Below are 20,410 nucleotides of genomic sequence, written 5' to 3' on the forward strand. Positions count from 1 at the left end.
TCACTCTTTGTCAATCTTTTCACACATTTGTAATTCATTTATTTATTTCATTTCATTTCATTTCATTTTCCACTCGATGAAATCAGTTTCATTTTACATGAAAAATGATTTGTTTGTTCATCTTGTAAATTTAGTTTGAAGAAAATTATATATACTTTATGTAATTAGTAATTTTTGTTATATAGATTTATATTTTGTCATATATTTATATATTTTAAAATATATAATACATATTTATGGAATTTGTACATGTTGCATATCCGTTTAAACAAAATATTTTACCATATACCAATCCTTTTTTTACATTTTTTTTTAAATATTATAAATTTAAAACTCGAATAGTCAACAATATATTATTTTATCTTCTTTACTATACATTACCGCTTATTGTTTTCGTAATAATTAGAATTATTTTACAACTGATGTATGTCAAGCTCTTATCTGTTATAACCACAACTTCTTTTTATACCACTTTTGACATATATACACTTCAAATGAAATATAAAGTCACATAGTTATATCTTCTATTTTAGTCACAATGTTTGGTAACGTACATTTGATAACGTAAAGTACTTTTACCTAAAAAATATATATCTGTACATTCTGTCTTTGTATATTGACATATTGTGTAGCTAGTAAACCATTTATGGATACATGTAGTGCCAATCAGTATTTTCTAAAAAATATTAATGGAAACGTATAAAGTAGGCTGTAACATAAAAAGAACCCGATGCAAGACGGCCGAATATCATATGCTTTAAGAAAATCATAGCGTAGAAATATCCCTAGAGGAGAGAGGGGGAGTGTGGGGGAGGGGTATTATCAGCTCAAGGCCTAATATGCACAGTCAGTACTCTAAAATATTGCTCCACATATCAGTGTGCCAAGACACGTAAATTTTCCAAGATTTTTTTTTCCAATGGTGTCTTCCTCATAAAATATTTGTTAAACTTTCTGTTGATATGGATTGTAATGTTATACTTGTTAAAGTGAATATGTCTCATCTAAGTGATCTGAAATCTTTTTCCAGCTCATAAACCATGCAACTTCGTCTATAACAGAATCGTTCAGTTTATCTAAGCTTTAATGTGGTATATTTCAGTAAATATTTACCATAAAAGCTACATATAATGTATAAATTTAAACTAATACAGAGATAACTACACGTTTTACTTTTATTTCTGTAATGGTGTAATTATGATTGCATTTTTATGACACTTTCATCAAAGCTATATTGCATAATGGTGATAAATTCACATTAAAACATAACTTCTCACAACAGGTAAGAATTAAAACAGAATATAAATAATGAATTACATTGATATTTTTCAATCTATACAATTATGACGAATGTCAAATTAAATATGTATATTTAAGTTAGGTCATGCTCTTCAGTGGTATTTCTAAATCTAAAATGTGTCAGGATGCTAACTGACTAACACCACCAGAAATACGGTAAATGCAATCAATATGGTTTCTGATTATTGTTACTGTAAATGCCAGAAGTGTTTAGCTTAGTACCGCGGGGTCTAGATTTAAACACACATTGTTGATACGTGTTTTCAAAATGGCGTCTAAAAGAAAGAAAATAAAGAACCCATAGGTTTTACACAACCAATCAGAAACTCGAAAATGTTTTCATACCGGCGTAGTATCTCTTGCTAGCCAGGTTGACGGTGTGTCATTCATTTGAAATCTTACTGTATCTAGAATTACATAGTTTACACTAAGATCCTGTTAATATTTTCTTTCTAAAACCCGCCATCAGCTACATGCGTAATATAACCGACCTTTCAGGTTCATCGTATTTCTATGATTGTTACTATATTTAGGAATGAGAGAGAAAACAAAATTACAGATAAAGAGTAAAGATTCCGGTTTTCCAAGTTGCATTATATTTCACGCACCCTTTAAGCGCGCACCCATCATGTGTCAAAACCCTACATAAAAGAAAACTGCAAAACCACATTTAATGCCTCAAAAGCAAACCATTAATAATTGTGACGTCAATACTGAAATATTATGTATTTGATATGCGCATATAACTAAATTTTTAAAATGTCTTTGAAAATACAGAATTACGTAAGCATGATAAATTGTCCGTATTATTAACCTATTAGTAAATGCTCCTTCAGTACAATGATACTATCAAACCTGATTATGTGTCAGTCCCACAGATATAGATGCTGTTTGATCAGTGTCTTTTCTAATCAAATTTACTGAATAAATAAAGTAAAAATAAGGAATAAAATAATAAAATTGGAGGCTCTGTCCAACAATTTTACATTTTTATTCTACGTCTTAAATAAAATTGATATGGAAAGAGATACGCATGATATTAATTTTATCAACAGACAGAACAGAACATATTCTTTATTTCCAGTAACTTAAACAATATAATGTTTCTCGTTACATAGCATCAGTATAGAGTATATTTATGTGTCACTAAGGACGGTGAACAAAATCAGATAGTGAAATAAATACATGTGCTTATAGAGGGTGAACTAAAATAGCAACCGTAACATGTGATATTTACTTACAGTATACAATATATGAATGCAAAGCAAATGGAACATTGTTGTCGTCGGAGCTATGGGTACAGTACTAGCATTGATATACACCTAGATAAGTAACCAGTGAAATAATTAAGACAAAACAAGTGACTATCATTTTCGGTGCTATGCTGATAAAGTTGCCGAGTATAATACTGTGTCAGAATACAAATGCAGTAGTATGTCGAGTAATAATGATTAGCGATACTAATAGGTACTCACATATAAAATAACTAAGAAAATATAGAAATGCGATAGGCCTTACCGAAACGAAAATGTAAGGATAACCAGGCGCGTACGACAAACGGAGAACAAGCACGGATACATAATACCTAAACATGCCTTGTAGAAAAAAAACAACAACAAGGCATGAATAGTTACGAAGAGTGTAAATAACTAGAAAGTGCTAATATATGCCGCAGTATGACAAAAGAGAGGTACCTTAAGTGGATATATGCAGCACTGGTACGACTGCATGACAAAGTAACCATAGCTCCGGCTACAGATATAAATAAAACTATATACATCAGCAGATCATGATGTTTGTAAACATGAAGGTAATGTCAATAGCATATTATATTAAACTCCTACTGTATAGCTACAGAAAGACCTTTTCGTATATGAAAGCGTTATAAATAAATTTACTAAGCTTCAATAAAGCTGAACGTTGAGTATTATGCATTAGTTGATTAAACTTGTATACACTAGGTCGACGATAATAATATGGCTTGATATACAATTTCCTAATAGTGTCATATACTGGACATTTAATAATAAAATGGTACTCATCTTCTATATCGCCGCTATTACACAATAAACAATATCTTTGGTTATGTTCAACCCTGTTAGCGCCATAACGGCCAGATTCGATTCTTAATTGATGCGATGAAAGGCGAAGACGAGAAAATGCAATTCTAAGTTTAGGTGATAAGAAATCTAAATAGTTTTCAAATCCAAATGTAGTTTTAAACAACTTATATGAACATAAGCATCTGCTATTGTTAATACCATTGTAACAATTTTGTACAAAGTTTTCAATCACTCTATTCTTGAATACAATATGGAACGTATTAAGATCCACAATATCTGGATTAATCCATACATACGAAAACCCGTAACTATCCAATAAATGTTTAACGTTAGATGCCCAATTCGTTCTACCCATTTCAATATCACTTACTAAAGAATAATATAAACTTTGTATAAAAATATTATCAGACTTAACAACCTTCAACCAGTATTTTATAATACGTACATATCTGTTTACATATAATGGGTATCTGCCTAGTTCGCTATAAATACCATAATTACAAGTAGATGTCTTTACATGAAGAAGCAATTTACAAAATTTCATATGAATTCTTTCAATTGGTTTTGATTTACCAAAACCCCATATCTCACTGGCATAGCATAATGTTGACGTAACAAATGAGTCAAATAATTGCAAAATAGTACTAGGTTTAAGAGATAATTTACTAATATTATTTAGCAGAACGTTCATAGCTTTAAGACCCTTTCCAGCAATTGTTTCTTGATTTGATAGAAATGTACCAGTATAATTAAACACTGTTCCTAAGTAGTTATAACTGTCAACGACTCCGAGGGTCTTATTGTCATAATACCAAACTTCATTACGTCTAACTGGCCCACGCTTTCTAAAAACAACTATTTTACTTTTATCTGGGTTAACTTGTAAACCCCAGTTTACACAATATTCTTTTAACAAATTTAAACGATTTTGTAAATCCTCAGGATTCTTACCAATAATGACCATGTCATCGGCGAACAACAATAAAATAAAAGTAAACTCATCTAAATTGAAGCCGTTGTCGACACCGTCAATCAAAGATAACTCTATGTCTTCTAGGAAAAGAGAAAAAAGAACGGGCGAAATTACTTCCCCTTGTTTTAAGCCCAATGAACATTCAAAAAAATCCGAATACGTCTTACACCCCCGTATACAGGACTTAACTTTAGAATACATGTCTCGAATAATACGCAGAGTTTTACCAGCAATTCCTAGTTTATATAATTTGAACCACAATCCATTATGATATATACTATCAAAAGCTTTCTGAAAATCAATAAAAGCACATGAAAGACGGCCATTATTATTTAAAACTTTTTGAATGAGCGCATTTAATACAAAAATGGCATCAACAGTCGAACGACCCTTTCTAAATCCAAACTGAGCATCACTAAGTATATTATTACTTTCAATCCAGATATTAATTCTTTGGTTAAGGATACCTGTAAATATTTTCGAAAAACAACTAACTAATGTAATACCTCTATAGTTACTGGCTAATTCCGGATCGTTTTTCTTATGTAATGGTACAATTATGCCTTCCATCCAACTATCAGGAAAAAGTCCTGAATTCAATATACCGTTAAAAATATCAACCAAATGTGATGCTAAAATATCTGATGTCTCAGTAAAATACTCATTTAGTAACTGATCAGCAGCAAAAGACTTATTTTTTTTAAGAGTATGTAAGACCTTCATAATTTCTGATACCGTAATCGGAACATCTAACTCTTCGAAAATACAATCATCAACATTAAAATCGTGATTATTACAAAAGGTTTCAGCGTCATTATTAACACAATTAGGTAAATTATCATTCAGTGTCGAAAAATAGTTATAAAACACATCAAGCGAAATATTGTTACCTGATGATTTCTTATTACTTTTGAAAAATTTCCAAAAATCTTTAGGTTTGCTATGTCTCAAACGTTCAATATCTTTTATGCGTTGAAACTCATAACGCCTTTTCTTAGATTTTACAAGACGCTTATAAACGCCCTTTAAAGTACACATATTAGACCTATTTTCATCAGTTTTATGGCAATTATATCGATTGACTGCAGCCAAATAATTATTTTTTGCAATCTGACAGTCATTATCGAACCAATCAGCCTGTTTGCTCAATTTATTTGATACTTTAGGCCGATTAGACACTGTTACATTTTTAGTAAATAAAGGGTCTGCTACACTAAGCAAAGTATTCGTAAATTCGGAAACACAAGCATTTAATGCAGCTCTGTTGTTAAAATCAGTATTTAATGTTATAGCATTGAAATCTGCAAGCTTTGAAATGATACCGTTACGAAACTGATTACGTAATTCGTCATTCCACTTTATACTCTTTCTTTCATACTTATCATTATTATTCAATGTATTTGTGTTACAATATAACGAAAAGTTGATAGCTGCATGATCAGACAAATGGGAAAAAGGCTCAATGCAAAAATCCGCAAGTGTACCAAAACATCGTTCGTGCGCAACCAAATAGTCAATAACACTAGCCCCCGCAGGGCATGCATAAGTATAATTGCCTACACAAAAGTCTTTTCCAAGTCTACCATTAACGATACGCATCGAACAAGATTTACATAAATCAAGCAACTTAATACCGTTATTGTTGTGCGCAGAGTCCATTGATATACGGTCCATCGGTGTATCCGGACAATAGTCATCATTGTCAATGAAATTCACTGATCTATCATAAGCAATATAATCCCTTCTGTCCCCATTTCCGACCCTTGCATTCCAGTCACCAACTATCATGACGTCACCACGTGGTTCAAATTCATGAATGTCATATTGAAGCAGTTCAAAAAAATCATCTGTTATCATGTTGAATGCTGGCGAATTTTCGACCCAAATATAAATTCCTGCTAAGTATATGTCATTTTTTGTATTGAAGAAATTTTTATCAAGCCGCAACCAAATTATAGTATCATGGTGATTCTTAACGATTTTAACTCCTTTACTAATAGAATTTTTAATATATAACACTAGGCCTCCACTGTTCCTTTTAGCCCTCCTATTCTGGTACTTTCTATAGAAATTATAACATTTATAACCATCAATATCAAAATCCGACTTCGAGTTCCCCCATGATTCGTATAAAAAGATAATATCATGTTTCGATAAACAGTTAAAAAAATCCTCCTCTTCAAGTTTAAAACGATTCAGACCAATAATGTTCCAAGAATAAATAGAGAGTTCATCCTCAACGCGCCCCTAATCTGCTGCCCTATCCCGCACCGGAACTCCGTTGACATACAATGTGTCATAACTGATCCACGCTGATTTGCCTTCACGTTTGGCGGCTTTGAGTTTGGGTATCAGCTTTTTTCTGCGTTCCATAATCTCGGGCGGATATTGCTCATGCAAATAGAAGTTGGTTCCTTCCAGTTTACTCTTCAAACGACGAACGATTTCTCTATCCTTAAATAATGTAAATTTAGCAACAATATTGCGTGGCCTGCGAGATTGATCACTCCTAACCGTGTTACGCTTCATGCGATGCACCCGCTCAAATTTTATTTGATCCACAAGATCAGCTGCCATTTTAAGTTTATCAGTCATAAACTCGCGTAACTTTGCCTCAGTTTGCACGGGAGATTCGTCCGAACTTTCCGCTATGTTACCAAAGATCAAATTATTCCTCATGCTTTGAGATTGTAAATAGAACATATCGTCCTGTAATTTGACCTTTTCTGCGTGTAACTGGGTGATTTCACTCTGTGCCTGAGAGAGTGAAAATTCGAGGTTATCGACCTTGCAGTCAATTTCAGTGATTTTGAAATTACTGTTTTTGGTGTGCTCTTCAATACGAATCCATAGTTTTTTAAGCTCGACATCAAAACTGTTAATTTTTACCTCTAAATTGTCCAGAGCATTCAACCTCTCATCTACTCGACATATCTTGGATTCAATACGTTTCAGGAATTGCATAATATCCGTAGAATCTGTACTATTACTATCACCCTTGTCCTTGACGTTCTGGCTCTCAGTCACCTGTGTCACTTTGGTGACCTGTGTCTGACTGCTTGCAGAATCCATATCGCTATGTTCAAATACAGAATTGACTAGTTCAGGAATTACAGAAATAGAATCATCGTGTAACACTAAATTGGCTTTGTGCAGAGCGTCACTCAAACTAACACTGTTATTTACTGTTACCTTAGGCGATCCGCCATGACGCGGGGTTTTCAAATCCGTTTGACTGCTATTGTCACTACTATGTTTCCGTTTTTTATCATTTAAATCACAAATGCCGGTTGCCATAAGTAATACATTGACTAAGACACAACCACTTTAACTTTTAACGATAAAATTTAAGTCCAAAACATAGTTGATTCAATGAAAAAGACACTTTTATTTCCAATCTAATGACCAGTGGCAAAAACACGTCCGTCCATTAGTGATCACGTGACACCTTTTTTTTTTTTTTTATCATAGGTAATTTTTTATCTTTTGAAACATCAAAATCACTCTTTCGTTACTAAGCATAGAAAACATCATTTGGACCAACGTGTTATATACTTGAAATGGCCTCGGCGTCAATATGTTACATATGTGTATATTTTGCAGTTGAATACGAAAAGGTATAGGAAAATATTCCGAATCATACTATGTTGAAATTCAGTCCCAGACAGAACTCGGTTCTATATATGCTTATAACAAAAGAGTGAAAGGCGAGAATTGCAGATTCTCTGTCATGACCTTTTTAACATATAAATGCAAACTACTGATAATGACTTAGCAACAAATCACATATGAAAAAGGAGCACTGAAATCCAACGTGCGTGAATAAGAATGACACCATGGCGTTTCAAAGGCGTATGTGGCGTACTAAACAAAATTTAATATATTACAATTTAAAACATGTGATAAATAGATTTTTCAAGTCATATCATTTAAGCATTTAAGGAAGATGCAATCATGTTCAGCAACCATTGTCTATGAAATTGATAAAAATGCTGCTTACAGAAAATGTTTGATGCTCTTGTCAGAAACAAATATTCAACTGACTTATTTTTTTTAGGATACATCTCTCCCACCCCTCTCCCCTCCCTATAAATACGTTACGAGTGTGATTTCATATAGATATGTTGGTTTAACTTTCCACGTGACAATGAATTGCGCTTTTTAAATAATCTACACGTAGAAATAAAATTATTTTTCTACTTTGAATTTCTTCAGTCTTGGTTGTTGGGATGTATTAGAAAAAATTCTATAATGTTTTGCGGTTTCATTCCTTAAAATACTAATGACAAATGTAATAACTAATATAAATATATTCAAAAAACATTATATGTTTATATATATTATATATTTTCGCATGCAATCAATGTTATTTTTAGCTTGCAGTGCCTCATATTTTGCATATTAAAACAAATTTGCTGGAAATTGATCACCTTTTAATTTTCATTACACGCGAAAAATACTTTGTTCAAAATTGGGCATGTAACAAGATCTGTAAGAAGATCCTTTAGAAGCATAGAAATAAGTTGAGTTAGTGCTTGATTAATTGATATAAAATCCATCTCATATATATTTGTAAATGATCCATTGTCTTTAAGTGTAAGAAGAATTGTCATTCTTTCACAGCCAAATATCTCCTTGCACTTGAATGATTTGATTACTTAATATGCAGTCATAAACCTCCCTTGTGTTTCTTATCTAGATACATAATTATCAAACTACATCTTACTAATTTTTGTAAACATGCATAGTATACATATTATACCAGAAACAGCATGCTTGGACTAATTCTAAAGGCTATAGATAAAAAGAAGTCTTTGAAATTTTCAAAAAGAACATTAAATAACAGCTAAAACTCTTTTTTTCACGGTAAAGATAAAAATTGTGTCGATACGACTATGAGGTTTTTCATTGCTGTTAAGGATATTTTCAAACAGTATATATTAGCGGAAGGCAATGGGTCGATTTGGCTGTTCTATTTATAGTAAAAAATCGGTAGTCAAAGGTCTCAAATTTTTTAAACGAAATCTCTTATTTTGATATTACACGGCTGTAATATTGTAAATATAAGAACCCACACCAGCGCGATTCACGGATTTGCCAGAAAGTCCAGTGTGAGTATACCCGTACAAACGCCCAAAATTAACATTTAATCCTTGAATAGTTCAATACAACGAAAACGCGAATATGTTTCTTGGTGATTTTGCAGATGCTAACGCACTAAACAAAGCACCATTAAGGACACAGCATTGCAGGATATTGGAGAAAATATCTATAACGTCTGTTTACATATTTTCACATATTCCTGTAATACGTGCATTCACCTGGACGTTGCTTATGCGTCGCACTGTCACTTACCATGATTGCTTATCAATAACCACTTTCCTTATTCCAAAATGATGATACAGCATTTGGTAAATTGGCTGTGTTTTAAGTATTTGACTTCATTCACGTACATGCATGGAAAATTACTAAACCGCGGTTATTTTCTAAATTGGAATATTAAATGTTTGGATGCATTACGAGCATGACTTTGCTTATTTAACCTACGTAAGCAAAGTTTACAATGTCAAATTTACGTTTCGATAGAAAACAATAAATCATTCTTCTTTTTTACATATAATGTATTCAGAGACGACTATTTAAGTTTTGGTTAGTTTACTTTGACGATTTGCAACGCTCCAGTTCTGGCTGAAAAATAACAGGTCCCCAGTTTTGTATTCAGAACTTACCACATGTATCCCTTAGCTATACATTTACCAGAAGAGTATTACTTCATTTTGCTAAAATGCTTAAACAAAAGACTGTGTGTTTGTTCTTATTTCAAAGAGTTCTTTATTACAGTTTTGGTTCACTGTAATTTTGACAGTTTACCATTTCATACATATAATGAATTGAGCTGATTTAAGCTTCCTTGCATTGATAATAAAAGCTTCCTTATAGACATACATTTTGTATGTAAGTATGTAAGTAGAGGTCTTTTACTGAGACACATATTCATTTTACTTTCAAATTGCCGAATAGTGGAGCGCGCTGTCTTGCGGACAGCTCTCAATATTTAAATGATTGTTTTATCTCATGTATAGTTTTTACTAAGAAGTGGATGCTAATTAGCTCATGAACAATTTGATCGAGATAAAAACGTTGTTAGTACAACCAAATTTAAATTTGGCTGTTTTCTTATTCATGGTTTAGTCTCAACATTATATCTGAGCTTAGGTTAGAAACTACAACTTACTTTTAACATGGTGTTTTAAATGTCCTTATATAATAATCAAAGTAATACTGATATGTTTTAGTTATAAGTCTCTTATAACTCTTTTATAGAGTGGCAGTGTGCATTTCACTGATATTTTATTGTGTATATTATGTAATATATGTTGTACACTGATGAAACTGAAATAAAGAAATAAACTATGTTAAAAGTTTGAGTCAGACTTTGAAAAATCTTGATTTTTTGACGCATATTGATTTCAGTCGTAGTATATATTTTTTTTCAAATACGTTTCATGTATTAATAATAATAACAATTATAACAACATCTATCGTATGATGCAATGCCACATTCAGTAGATCTACCCTCATTTAGGGCAAATGATAAGATCAAAATATCTAGTAAAATCTGGTAAAGTTAAAACATTTATAGTTCATGTTTTTGTTTTGTTTTTTTGTTTTACTTTTTATTTTGGCAATTAAATGACTGCTCAAAAAGTTAAAATTTACCACCCTGGAGCAGAACTGCAAGAAGGATTCTTACATATTTATACAAGCTACTCCACCCAACCCCTCCCCCGTGATTAAATTGCAATGTTTACTACATTGGAGCATGAGTGCAAATAGGATTTTTTCACGGTCAGGTTATCGTGTACAGAAAAGATACACGATCAGGTCATGGTGTGTAAGTGCATAAAGGTTTCTAACACTGGTATGACTTACATCAAATGCTAATCTCGTGAATGATTTACTTCTTGAAATTAAAACGAATGTTTAACAAATTACAATAAATCTACATACTTATTATTTATCTAGTATCTACTATTTTCATCAGAAAAAAATGTTTTCTGACCGTGTGAAAAACATTGATTTTATAATATTATATAAGTTTTGTACTTATGAAAACTGAAAACATTTCTATATAGAAAATGTTGCCATTCTGCGAATGATGTACTTCAATCCTTTGTATCGAGTTTTAAAATGCAGCAACACCGGTGAATGAGTTTGATTAAATATTAGAATCTTATGTTGCCTATGCCATGACTGCAAACGTTATTTATTTTCTATCAAACTATAGGTTAATTCTCTGCTAATACATTACATTTGTGAGTATTCTATACTTATATTCCAATTCACAATGTGTAACTTGGCATATAATTAAATCTATCAATACAGACTAGGTACTATTAAGTTTGTTCACGAGAGGTTCTAAACTGTGCAAAACCTATCACATTTTGCTTTAGCAAAACTCTCTTGAACGCTTATAAGTCACTCGATTTCGCAGCAATTTTAGTAGTGATTCCGAACAATGACGTCATAAAACAGTTTGCACTGGATTTCGTTGATGACTTATTCTGCTATTCCATATCATAAATATACTTTCTAATAGTGTTTATGGCATTTAAACGTTGCATCAATATTTAGACTGTTGATATCAATTCTCTGTTTCTTCATAAATATTATAATTGACAGGTTTCAATATTTCGTTGAATTGAGGTTAAAGTAAATGCTTTATTTTTTAAAAAACTTTCCGGTTATGGTTTGAGGGGAATGTTTTCTTGGTGTTGTATTTTCCTTGTTTTCCTTTTACTTATTGATATGTAATTCAAGCAATGGTTAAAGTCCTTTATCATAGCCATCATTACTCAACATATCTTTTTTTTATTTATTTCAGAGCATCTTGGTACCACCGCTTCATTTCTGTTAAAGGCTTGTGGACAAAAAGAATGTTGGTTTACTTGGAATTGAGGGTTAAAATATTCTAAAGTTTGCCTTACAGTCTAAAACAACTGGAAATGAAATAACTGTACTTACTCATTAAGCTTAAATAAAGGCCCCTTGCGGTAGACTCCATCATATTGAACCAATAAGTAACTGTTAGGATGTGTGAAACGTCAACATGATACCAGACACGCAGATATTTGATGCAGAGAACTTTCTAGGCCAGGGTAAGTGTATATTTATAATGTATTCCTTTTCTTGGTTGGAAACCAAATGATACAGGAATAGGTTATATCAAATCACATGCATTCTTTACGCGGCATTTTAAAATCATCGCTTTCAGGGAAAAGAAAACTAGTTTCCGACTAAGTTCAGTTTCGTCATGGGTTAAGCAAAACAAAATCGGAGTTGACATAAAGTTCATAATTATAGCACTGCTTCCAAATATACTTTACTTTTTGAACACGTTTCTTATATACATGAAGCGAAACAGACTTGCGTATTGTTTGCCTTGTTGGAATTGAATAAACGTCTAGAAAGCAAATAGAAAGGAAATGCAAAAAAATATGAATTATAAAGATAATATCTGGCCATATTTTGAGGTTTGAAATTTGAAGAGTCTTGCATACATTTGTCATAACTGCTCATTGCTATAACCCTTATCTTTATTTATGAACGTTTTTATAATTGATAAGGAGATGATAAAAATATTATTTACATGATAAAAGATCACTGGACACTTTTTCAGATGCTATATATACACTTCACAGATAAATCAAAACGTGTTAAAATAATGAATGAACTTTTACCAAGATATAACCTAGAGATAACACTTTGTAGCTTTTTAAGTTAGATTAAATCCTTTTAACCCAAAACAGGAGTTAATCATAAAGTAGCTTTTCCATGATTTAAGTTAATTTTATCGTACATTTGGTCAATAAATCTATGAGAAAAAAGAGCTGTTAAAATATCGTTTTGTCACTAAAATGATAAAAAACTAAATGTTCACAATATAGTTGAAGCTCCTTAAGGATGTGACCCTATCTAAAAGGCTGAACGAGTGATGAACGAGATTACTAGCTTGAAAGCTTCATTCTACGTAAAGATTTTTCGTGTTTTATTACTGGCGGTTCAACCTTTTTATTAGTATGTTATATTCAAAATCATTTGTCTGAGATATGTAGAAACTATAATTGAAGTACTTATAAGGTATTGAAAGACAGTTAACATAAAGCTAGCAAAGATTGTAGGTAATATTATCAGATATCTTAGTACTGGACTTTTCTCGAAGAAATACAGTTTCACAATGACTGATGAGGTAAAAGCAAAATATTCAATAATTATACAAGTTGACACTTTGGTCTAACGGAGGAGAAAAATGGTGGTCTTTTATAATTTGTATACATATTGTTTTATTAAGCTGTAGTCATTGCTACCCTGTCAAGTCTTGAAGATGATTTACATATCAAATCAGGGTGATTGCAGATGCAGACAAAATTTGTAATTGGACTTTAATACCTTAATCTATGATTTAATCAGCTGTATTTAAAAGTCTTCAAAGTGTTTTGTATGAATACTAGAGTTGAGTGTTGAACCAATTTAACATTTTCAGCAACAACAGAAGGCATTCTAGAATGGCTGGAGGGAAACAGCGAGATGTCCGTGCTGATGGATGCAATCCAGTTAGTATATAATTATACTTATCTCCCTTTGTTACACTCGCTTTGTTGGTTTGTTGGATTTACCGTCATACCGACACATTTATAGGTAATATAGGGACTTTCCAGCTTTTCATGGTGAAGAAGACCCCATGTGCTCTCAGAGTATTATTACATCACAAGCGGGCACCTGGGTAGAACCAACGTCTTTCGATACGGTTACACATGCCATTAAGGGTATTTTGCGGATTCGTAAACATGTTGAGACGATGAAAAAAGTAATAGTCTAACTTGTCTTCGTTTTCCTTGAGTTTTTTTAATAGAATAGTTACCACTTGCAATTACACTGAACATGTTTGTTTGCTCATTCTCACTTTATATGATTGTTATATTGACCAATTTCAATATTTTCCTAGACGTACCATGTTTATTTTGAAATTAGATAATTATATATTGTTTGTAAAATTATAGTTCATAAAATACATACTGAACTATCGTAAAGCTAGATCTACGTTATATCCAGTGAACGTTCTAAACAGATGTTCTCATAGACATGAGATGTATAAATATAATGTCTGATATAGTATCTGGATGACGTGAGAGGATAACCTATGAACCTACCAATCAAAAGGTGCATTCATTTGAATTTATTAATAAGCCTATAACTAAAAGACAAATTTGGCGGTCGTAGAAACTATACCAAAAGTACTTTAAGATGTAGGACGAAGTGAAATACGCTCTAATAGTTTTTCTTACATTTTTTTGCAATTCATGAAAATCCGTCATCAGTTTAGGAACCGATAGTATCTCTTATGATGGCATATTTGGACCATTAACATTTTAACGACACCGGTAAGGGACTGGTTTAGCATAACTAAATATGGATGTGACACGGACCTTGAACTGCCTGATCCTATGAACCTTGCTGGTCCAACAAAAAGATGCTGCTTTACGCAAGTACCTAAATATACAAGCTGAGTGTCTGACTTTATATTTAAATGTCATATGTAAGGTCGGAGATTAATGAGTCCGATGGACATTTCGCTTTTTAAAATTTTGGAATCGGTTATGGATCTGGAGGAAGAAAGGTTGGTGTAGATAACTTATAATTCCATGTATAAGGTGTAGTTGTAGTCAGAAAAATTTTTTGTAGACAGCTTTATATATATATAGTGTATACATTTGTATTTTGATTTTCCTGTCTTATACTGATTGTGATCACACTGGACAATATGTTTTGCTATTTTTGCGGACATTTGAATAAACTATCAATTATTGTGTTGGTTTTCGTGCAGGGTATGTGTTTTCAGTGTTAATCGAAACACTAAGAAAGCAAAATGAATCGAAAAGAAAATGTCAAAGCATCTATAACATATAAAATCCTGATATCAATCTTAGGAATAAAGCAAATCTTGTCAATACCTAAGAATAATTTTTCGGCGACGCCGTCTAAATTCGTTTTCGTTACCTATGCCACGTGATTTCAGTTTGCGAATCAAACTACTTGATAACGCATTATAGATAATTTATCAAAGTGGAAGATTTATGCAACACTCTGCCTGATTGGACGAGAGTGTCAATTTCTTTCACTCTGTTGAATGTGCTACGCTGAGTGAAATGTAGACAAAGCGTTTATCCTAAACGACGCTGTTTACAGTTTTAAAGCTAACTTTGGCTCAATATATTTAGCAAGAATATTGATATATCTCAAAATGATAAGTAAGTTTAATAAATATGATAAAAACCTGTTTAAATACCAACATATATCAAATTAAAGAAAGAACTGAATACGGTCTGCGTATCACATGAATAAGGGTGTGATAAGAGTCTTTTATGTAGAGAAGTGCACTTTAAAAGATTTTCCTTGTTACAATTGTCGTCTGTATATGAAAATGTTTCTTGCTTTTGTGACTTATTCAGATTGCATATTAAAATGAGTACTTGTTTGCTTTGATATATTTGTTATATATTATTTAACTGATTTATTATACATGAATATTTTTCTTAAGTATGGTATGCAAATATTGAACTCAGTTGAAATCTGTTTTATTATATATATGCTCTATAATGACTGAATTTCATTACACTGAAATGAAGTTACGCTGCATACAGTTTAACTATGTGATATGACTACGGTCAAACTTTGCTTATGAAACAGAAATATTGAAATAATTACAATTGTATGTTTTGCTTGACCTTCACTTTTTTATAGGTGTGACGTCATTGTCCAAAGATTCATGAATAGCGAATATGCTATTTGTTAAAGCGGGATCAGTTGGTTTATTTTAGAAATAAATAAAAATAATAAATAAAACAAAATTCCTTTAATTGATTTTTCTCATGTATTCTAATCAAACTTGATTTGTAGCATCTTTATTAGGCCCGCAGCCAACTTTGTTCAGCTGGGACATCTGACCCCTTTTAGGGGCTGCTAGAGCTAAAACTAGAAATGCCTTTATACAGCGTCTCATGAACAGCTTGGTGGATCTTTGTCATATTTGATCTGGAGCATCATTATAAGGTCCTCTTCAAAATCTATTTATATAGAAACTTGGGCCCTATTAGGGACCACTATAGCTAAAAGTAGATATGCCTTTCTTCGCATTAACCACTAAAATGTAATGGATTTTTATCAAACTCGATGTGTAACAATATCGTAAGGTCTCCTGCTATTTTGTTACAAATGGGGATAGGGACCAATTTAGCTAAAAATATAAACACGTTTAATGACCTCTTCTCATGAACCGCTTCATGAACCTTCATCAAACTACTGTTGTAATTATTCATCTAAGGATAAACGAAACAAAATTGCAACCCTAAGAAACCTTTGCGAAAAAATCAAAAGAGAACCATTTAAATTGTTAAAGTGCGGTGTTTAGTTTTGCAATTTGAAAAATGTTAGATGAAAGATGAATGTTAGATGAAAAATTCATAAACTTCTTTCCTTATTACAATTCGCCGACTATCATTTTTAAAGATATTTCTTGTTATTTTGTGTTTTGCATTATGTAAGGAAATAACAATATAAGTATAGATATAAAAGCCGAACATTACGAAAAAAATATTATATTGTACATTTCTGCACTCTTATTTAGATTTGAAGATAAAATAAAATTTCTTTGGCAGATTTATGTCTCCTTTAGAATAGGATTTTATTGAAAATCGGATTTAGGTATTCTTAAAACTTTATTTCTCTAGAAGGTACGTTGCAAAGAAAAGTCAGAAATGCATTTCACAGCTAAAGCAATTTCAATTGAATTATGGCCCATTTCATGCAACTTCCAAACTGCAAAACTTTCAGCCTGGTTAATCTAAACATAAAACTCTGTTTCTGTACAGGTATAAAAGTTCTTTCCTAATTTTCTGATGGAACAGGATTCATATATATTGCAATGTTACATAGAGGTCTCTTCCCAATCAGTTTATTTATTATAGTCGTGTATAAATGATAAAAGCTAAAATAATATCCTTTAGAAACAAAGAAAACAACCGAACAATATATAAGCAGACTCGGTATTATTAAGTCTGTTCAACAGTCCTCATACACCATAGTACCGGAAGTCTGATATACAGATACATTAAACGGACGGGTGACCGTGATCTCAAAACGGGGCTCCATGGCCGAGTGGTAAAGGTCTCTAGCTACAAATTACTTGCTCTTCATCGATATTGGTTAAAAAAAACAAAGACAAATATCAAACAGGGAATGCCACGCACCAAAAACGTAGCCTCCTCAAAACGAAACCTACAGCACGCACACCACACACACACACACACACACACACACACACACACAGCCAGCCAACACATTAGGACAAAACGAACAAACAAAGGAACACACACAAAAAGCCAACACATCAGGACAAAACGAACAAACAAAGGAACACAGTGGGACACCGCCTTGGAACGGTCAGTGGCAAAAACACCACTGGGGAGCTTAAACCGGTTTATGGTGCGCACCCAACCTCACTCTTACCCCCACCATGTTCCAAAGACACGGGACAGTGTAAATAAAAGTAATCCCCTCCAGGTGAATCTCTTACACACGTAATGGAAACAAAAAGGCATGGCATGTAAAACACAAAAATGCTCGTGTATAAATATATAAAAAGCAAACCTTAAGAACCAAAAACGTATGTACTCAATGCCTTTTCAGAAGACAGAGCAACAAGAGAAAGCCACACTCGGGGCGTTGAATACTTCATGTGAGGAAGCCATCCAGTTGGCTTACGGAAGGTCGGTGGTTCAACCCAGGTCCCGCTCATGATGAAATAATGCACAGAGGGGCACCTGGGGTCTTCCTTCACCATCAAAGCTGAAAAGTTGCCATATGACCTATAATTTTGTCGGAGCGACTTTAAACACAACAAAATAAATAAATAAATAATTATGATCCCAAAGGACAAAAATATAACAAACAATAAGTCCAAGTACAGGGAGCCACACGGTACTTGAAGCTGATGTTGAGACAGTTTATTAAATCTTTATTTCGATTCTTTGGATGCATAGATCACAACCTAGCCAGACGTCGTTTTAACCAGTTTTTGTACCATCAAGATCCAAACGATATATCAGAGGTAAATTGATTTTTAGTTCCATTTGTAGCGAACACACTGATTCACTAACACAGCATTGTTGTTTGACATGAATGATATAATTGTATGTCTTCCGTCTAATATTATATATGAAGGTTATGGTACTCCCTATGGTTATATTTCTTCATGGAAATGTATTCACTATTTAAGCGCCCTCTGTGTATCCCAATTATGGTAAGTCATTGTTATGAAGTTTTATAAAATTGAATGTTAACAACTATTTATCTCTACAGTTACATTTTCTTCTATGTCAAGAAGACATTCCAAATAAAATATTCTTATACATGTTTATGACATGGAAAATAATAAAAAGGATACAACACATTAATGTATCTCCCAAATTCCCATATAGTGAGATCAAAGGTCAGATTTTCATGTACACTTCATATTCATTTTATGCAACTTGCTTTGGGCTTTTTGTTCTTTTTTCTAAATAATAGATTCAAAATTCTCGGTTAGACATGGATAAAGTTTATATGTATTTACTAAATATATTCAATTCTTTATATCTGCTGAGTTAGGTTTAATCGTTTATTCTTACATCCAAACACTATGACGAATATCAGTTCTAAATGACTTGAGCGTAATGTTAAGAACAAACGGCTGTGTCGGATAAAAGCTACCAGCCGCGCAAAAATTTACTCAGTAGAATAGCAAGAAAGACTCAACTCCGACTCCAGCTTCACACCCGTGAAGTGTGCAAATACCTATTTATTGGAATACATGTAAGACAATTGTATTCGTTTAATTTCTTTGTTTCAACTGTCAGCTAAACGTATGTACCGTAACGACTGTGTTAAATAGCTTGACGTCAATCTATCCATAATGCAAAAGGAGCCGAGGAACCGGACAGACATGTTCGGTCCATGTTTACCTTTAGTGTTATGTTCCATTTTGTCTCAGGTGTTTGGTGTTCATTGCGTCTACGTTGACCAAAATGTTTGCAAGCTAGATTTAAGTAAATCAAGGGTAGAACGTATGTGACTGACACGCTGAATGGGACGTGTAGGCCAAAAGATGAGCGCAGGCCAGCCCTCAAATGGACCAATTTGTTGTTAGACACCGGTATAAGCTTAGTACAATGACCTTTGGACTAAAATCCAGATACCGTTATCAACTAAATGCGCTTTGACCCACAGTCGCCAAACGTGTAGGATGATTTCATGTGGTCCATAGATGGCACTAGTGTTTTCAAAATGACTCAAAGGTCAATGTCAATGATCTCCAGACTGTTAATGACTTCCAGTCAATAACTAAACAACCCTTTGGCCTACTGCCTTCAAATTACATATGAGTGTTGCCTGTGGTCAGTAAACTCCTCTGTATTTGACCAGAAAATGGATCAAAAGTCTTGGTCACTAAAACGGTTTTGGCGTAAAACTTAAGAACGCGTTTGCCTACTGCTTTTAATTTCAGTTAATTACACAACACACCCATTGATTTTTTGGTTTTTACAAATGTTAATATCTGAAATAGTAGGTCAATGTCAGACAAGTTATTGCATTAATTGGAATTTATTGATGTATTGATACTTTAGTATACATTGCCATTTTCCAAAATACATCGTAACAGGACAGAAAAAAGTAATATTATTACACAAATCAAACATCACCAGAAATTTATTTGGGCACTGAGTAATCCCCACTTGTAGTTACTTGTTTGCAAACATTGACAGTGAGATTTGAACATGTTTAAACGTATCTGTATGTCGCCTATGCCCAAATATGGAAATATGTGTATCCTGTTTGTTTTTTCCACCACGAGAATTTGAAAAATACTGTGCACTTTTTATATCCTCGTAGATTTTGCAAATGAAGTACAAGTACAGAAGATTGTAAAAAAAAAAAATCAGAACTTGGTTTGATTCCCTATTGCAGAATGTATGTTCTG

General features: G+C 32.7%; 1 protein-coding gene across 1 annotated transcript in view; it reads left to right on the forward strand.

Moving 5' to 3' along the window:
• Nucleotides 1-20,410, forward strand: part of LOC123523670 (uncharacterized) — an 80,903-nt gene that overhangs the window by 8,345 nt on the left and 52,148 nt on the right. The window contains exons 2-3 of the mRNA XM_053537833.1: nt 12,221-12,494; nt 13,880-13,949. Of these exons, the coding sequence (XP_053393808.1) occupies nt 12,446-12,494; nt 13,880-13,949 (119 nt within the window). The 5' untranslated portion in view covers nt 12,221-12,445. The remainder of the gene's footprint in view (nt 1-12,220; nt 12,495-13,879; nt 13,950-20,410) is intronic.

This window comes from Mercenaria mercenaria, chromosome 3, assembly GCF_021730395.1.
Source record: "Mercenaria mercenaria strain notata chromosome 3, MADL_Memer_1, whole genome shotgun sequence".
Classification (NCBI taxonomy): Eukaryota; Metazoa; Mollusca; class Bivalvia; order Venerida; family Veneridae; genus Mercenaria; species Mercenaria mercenaria.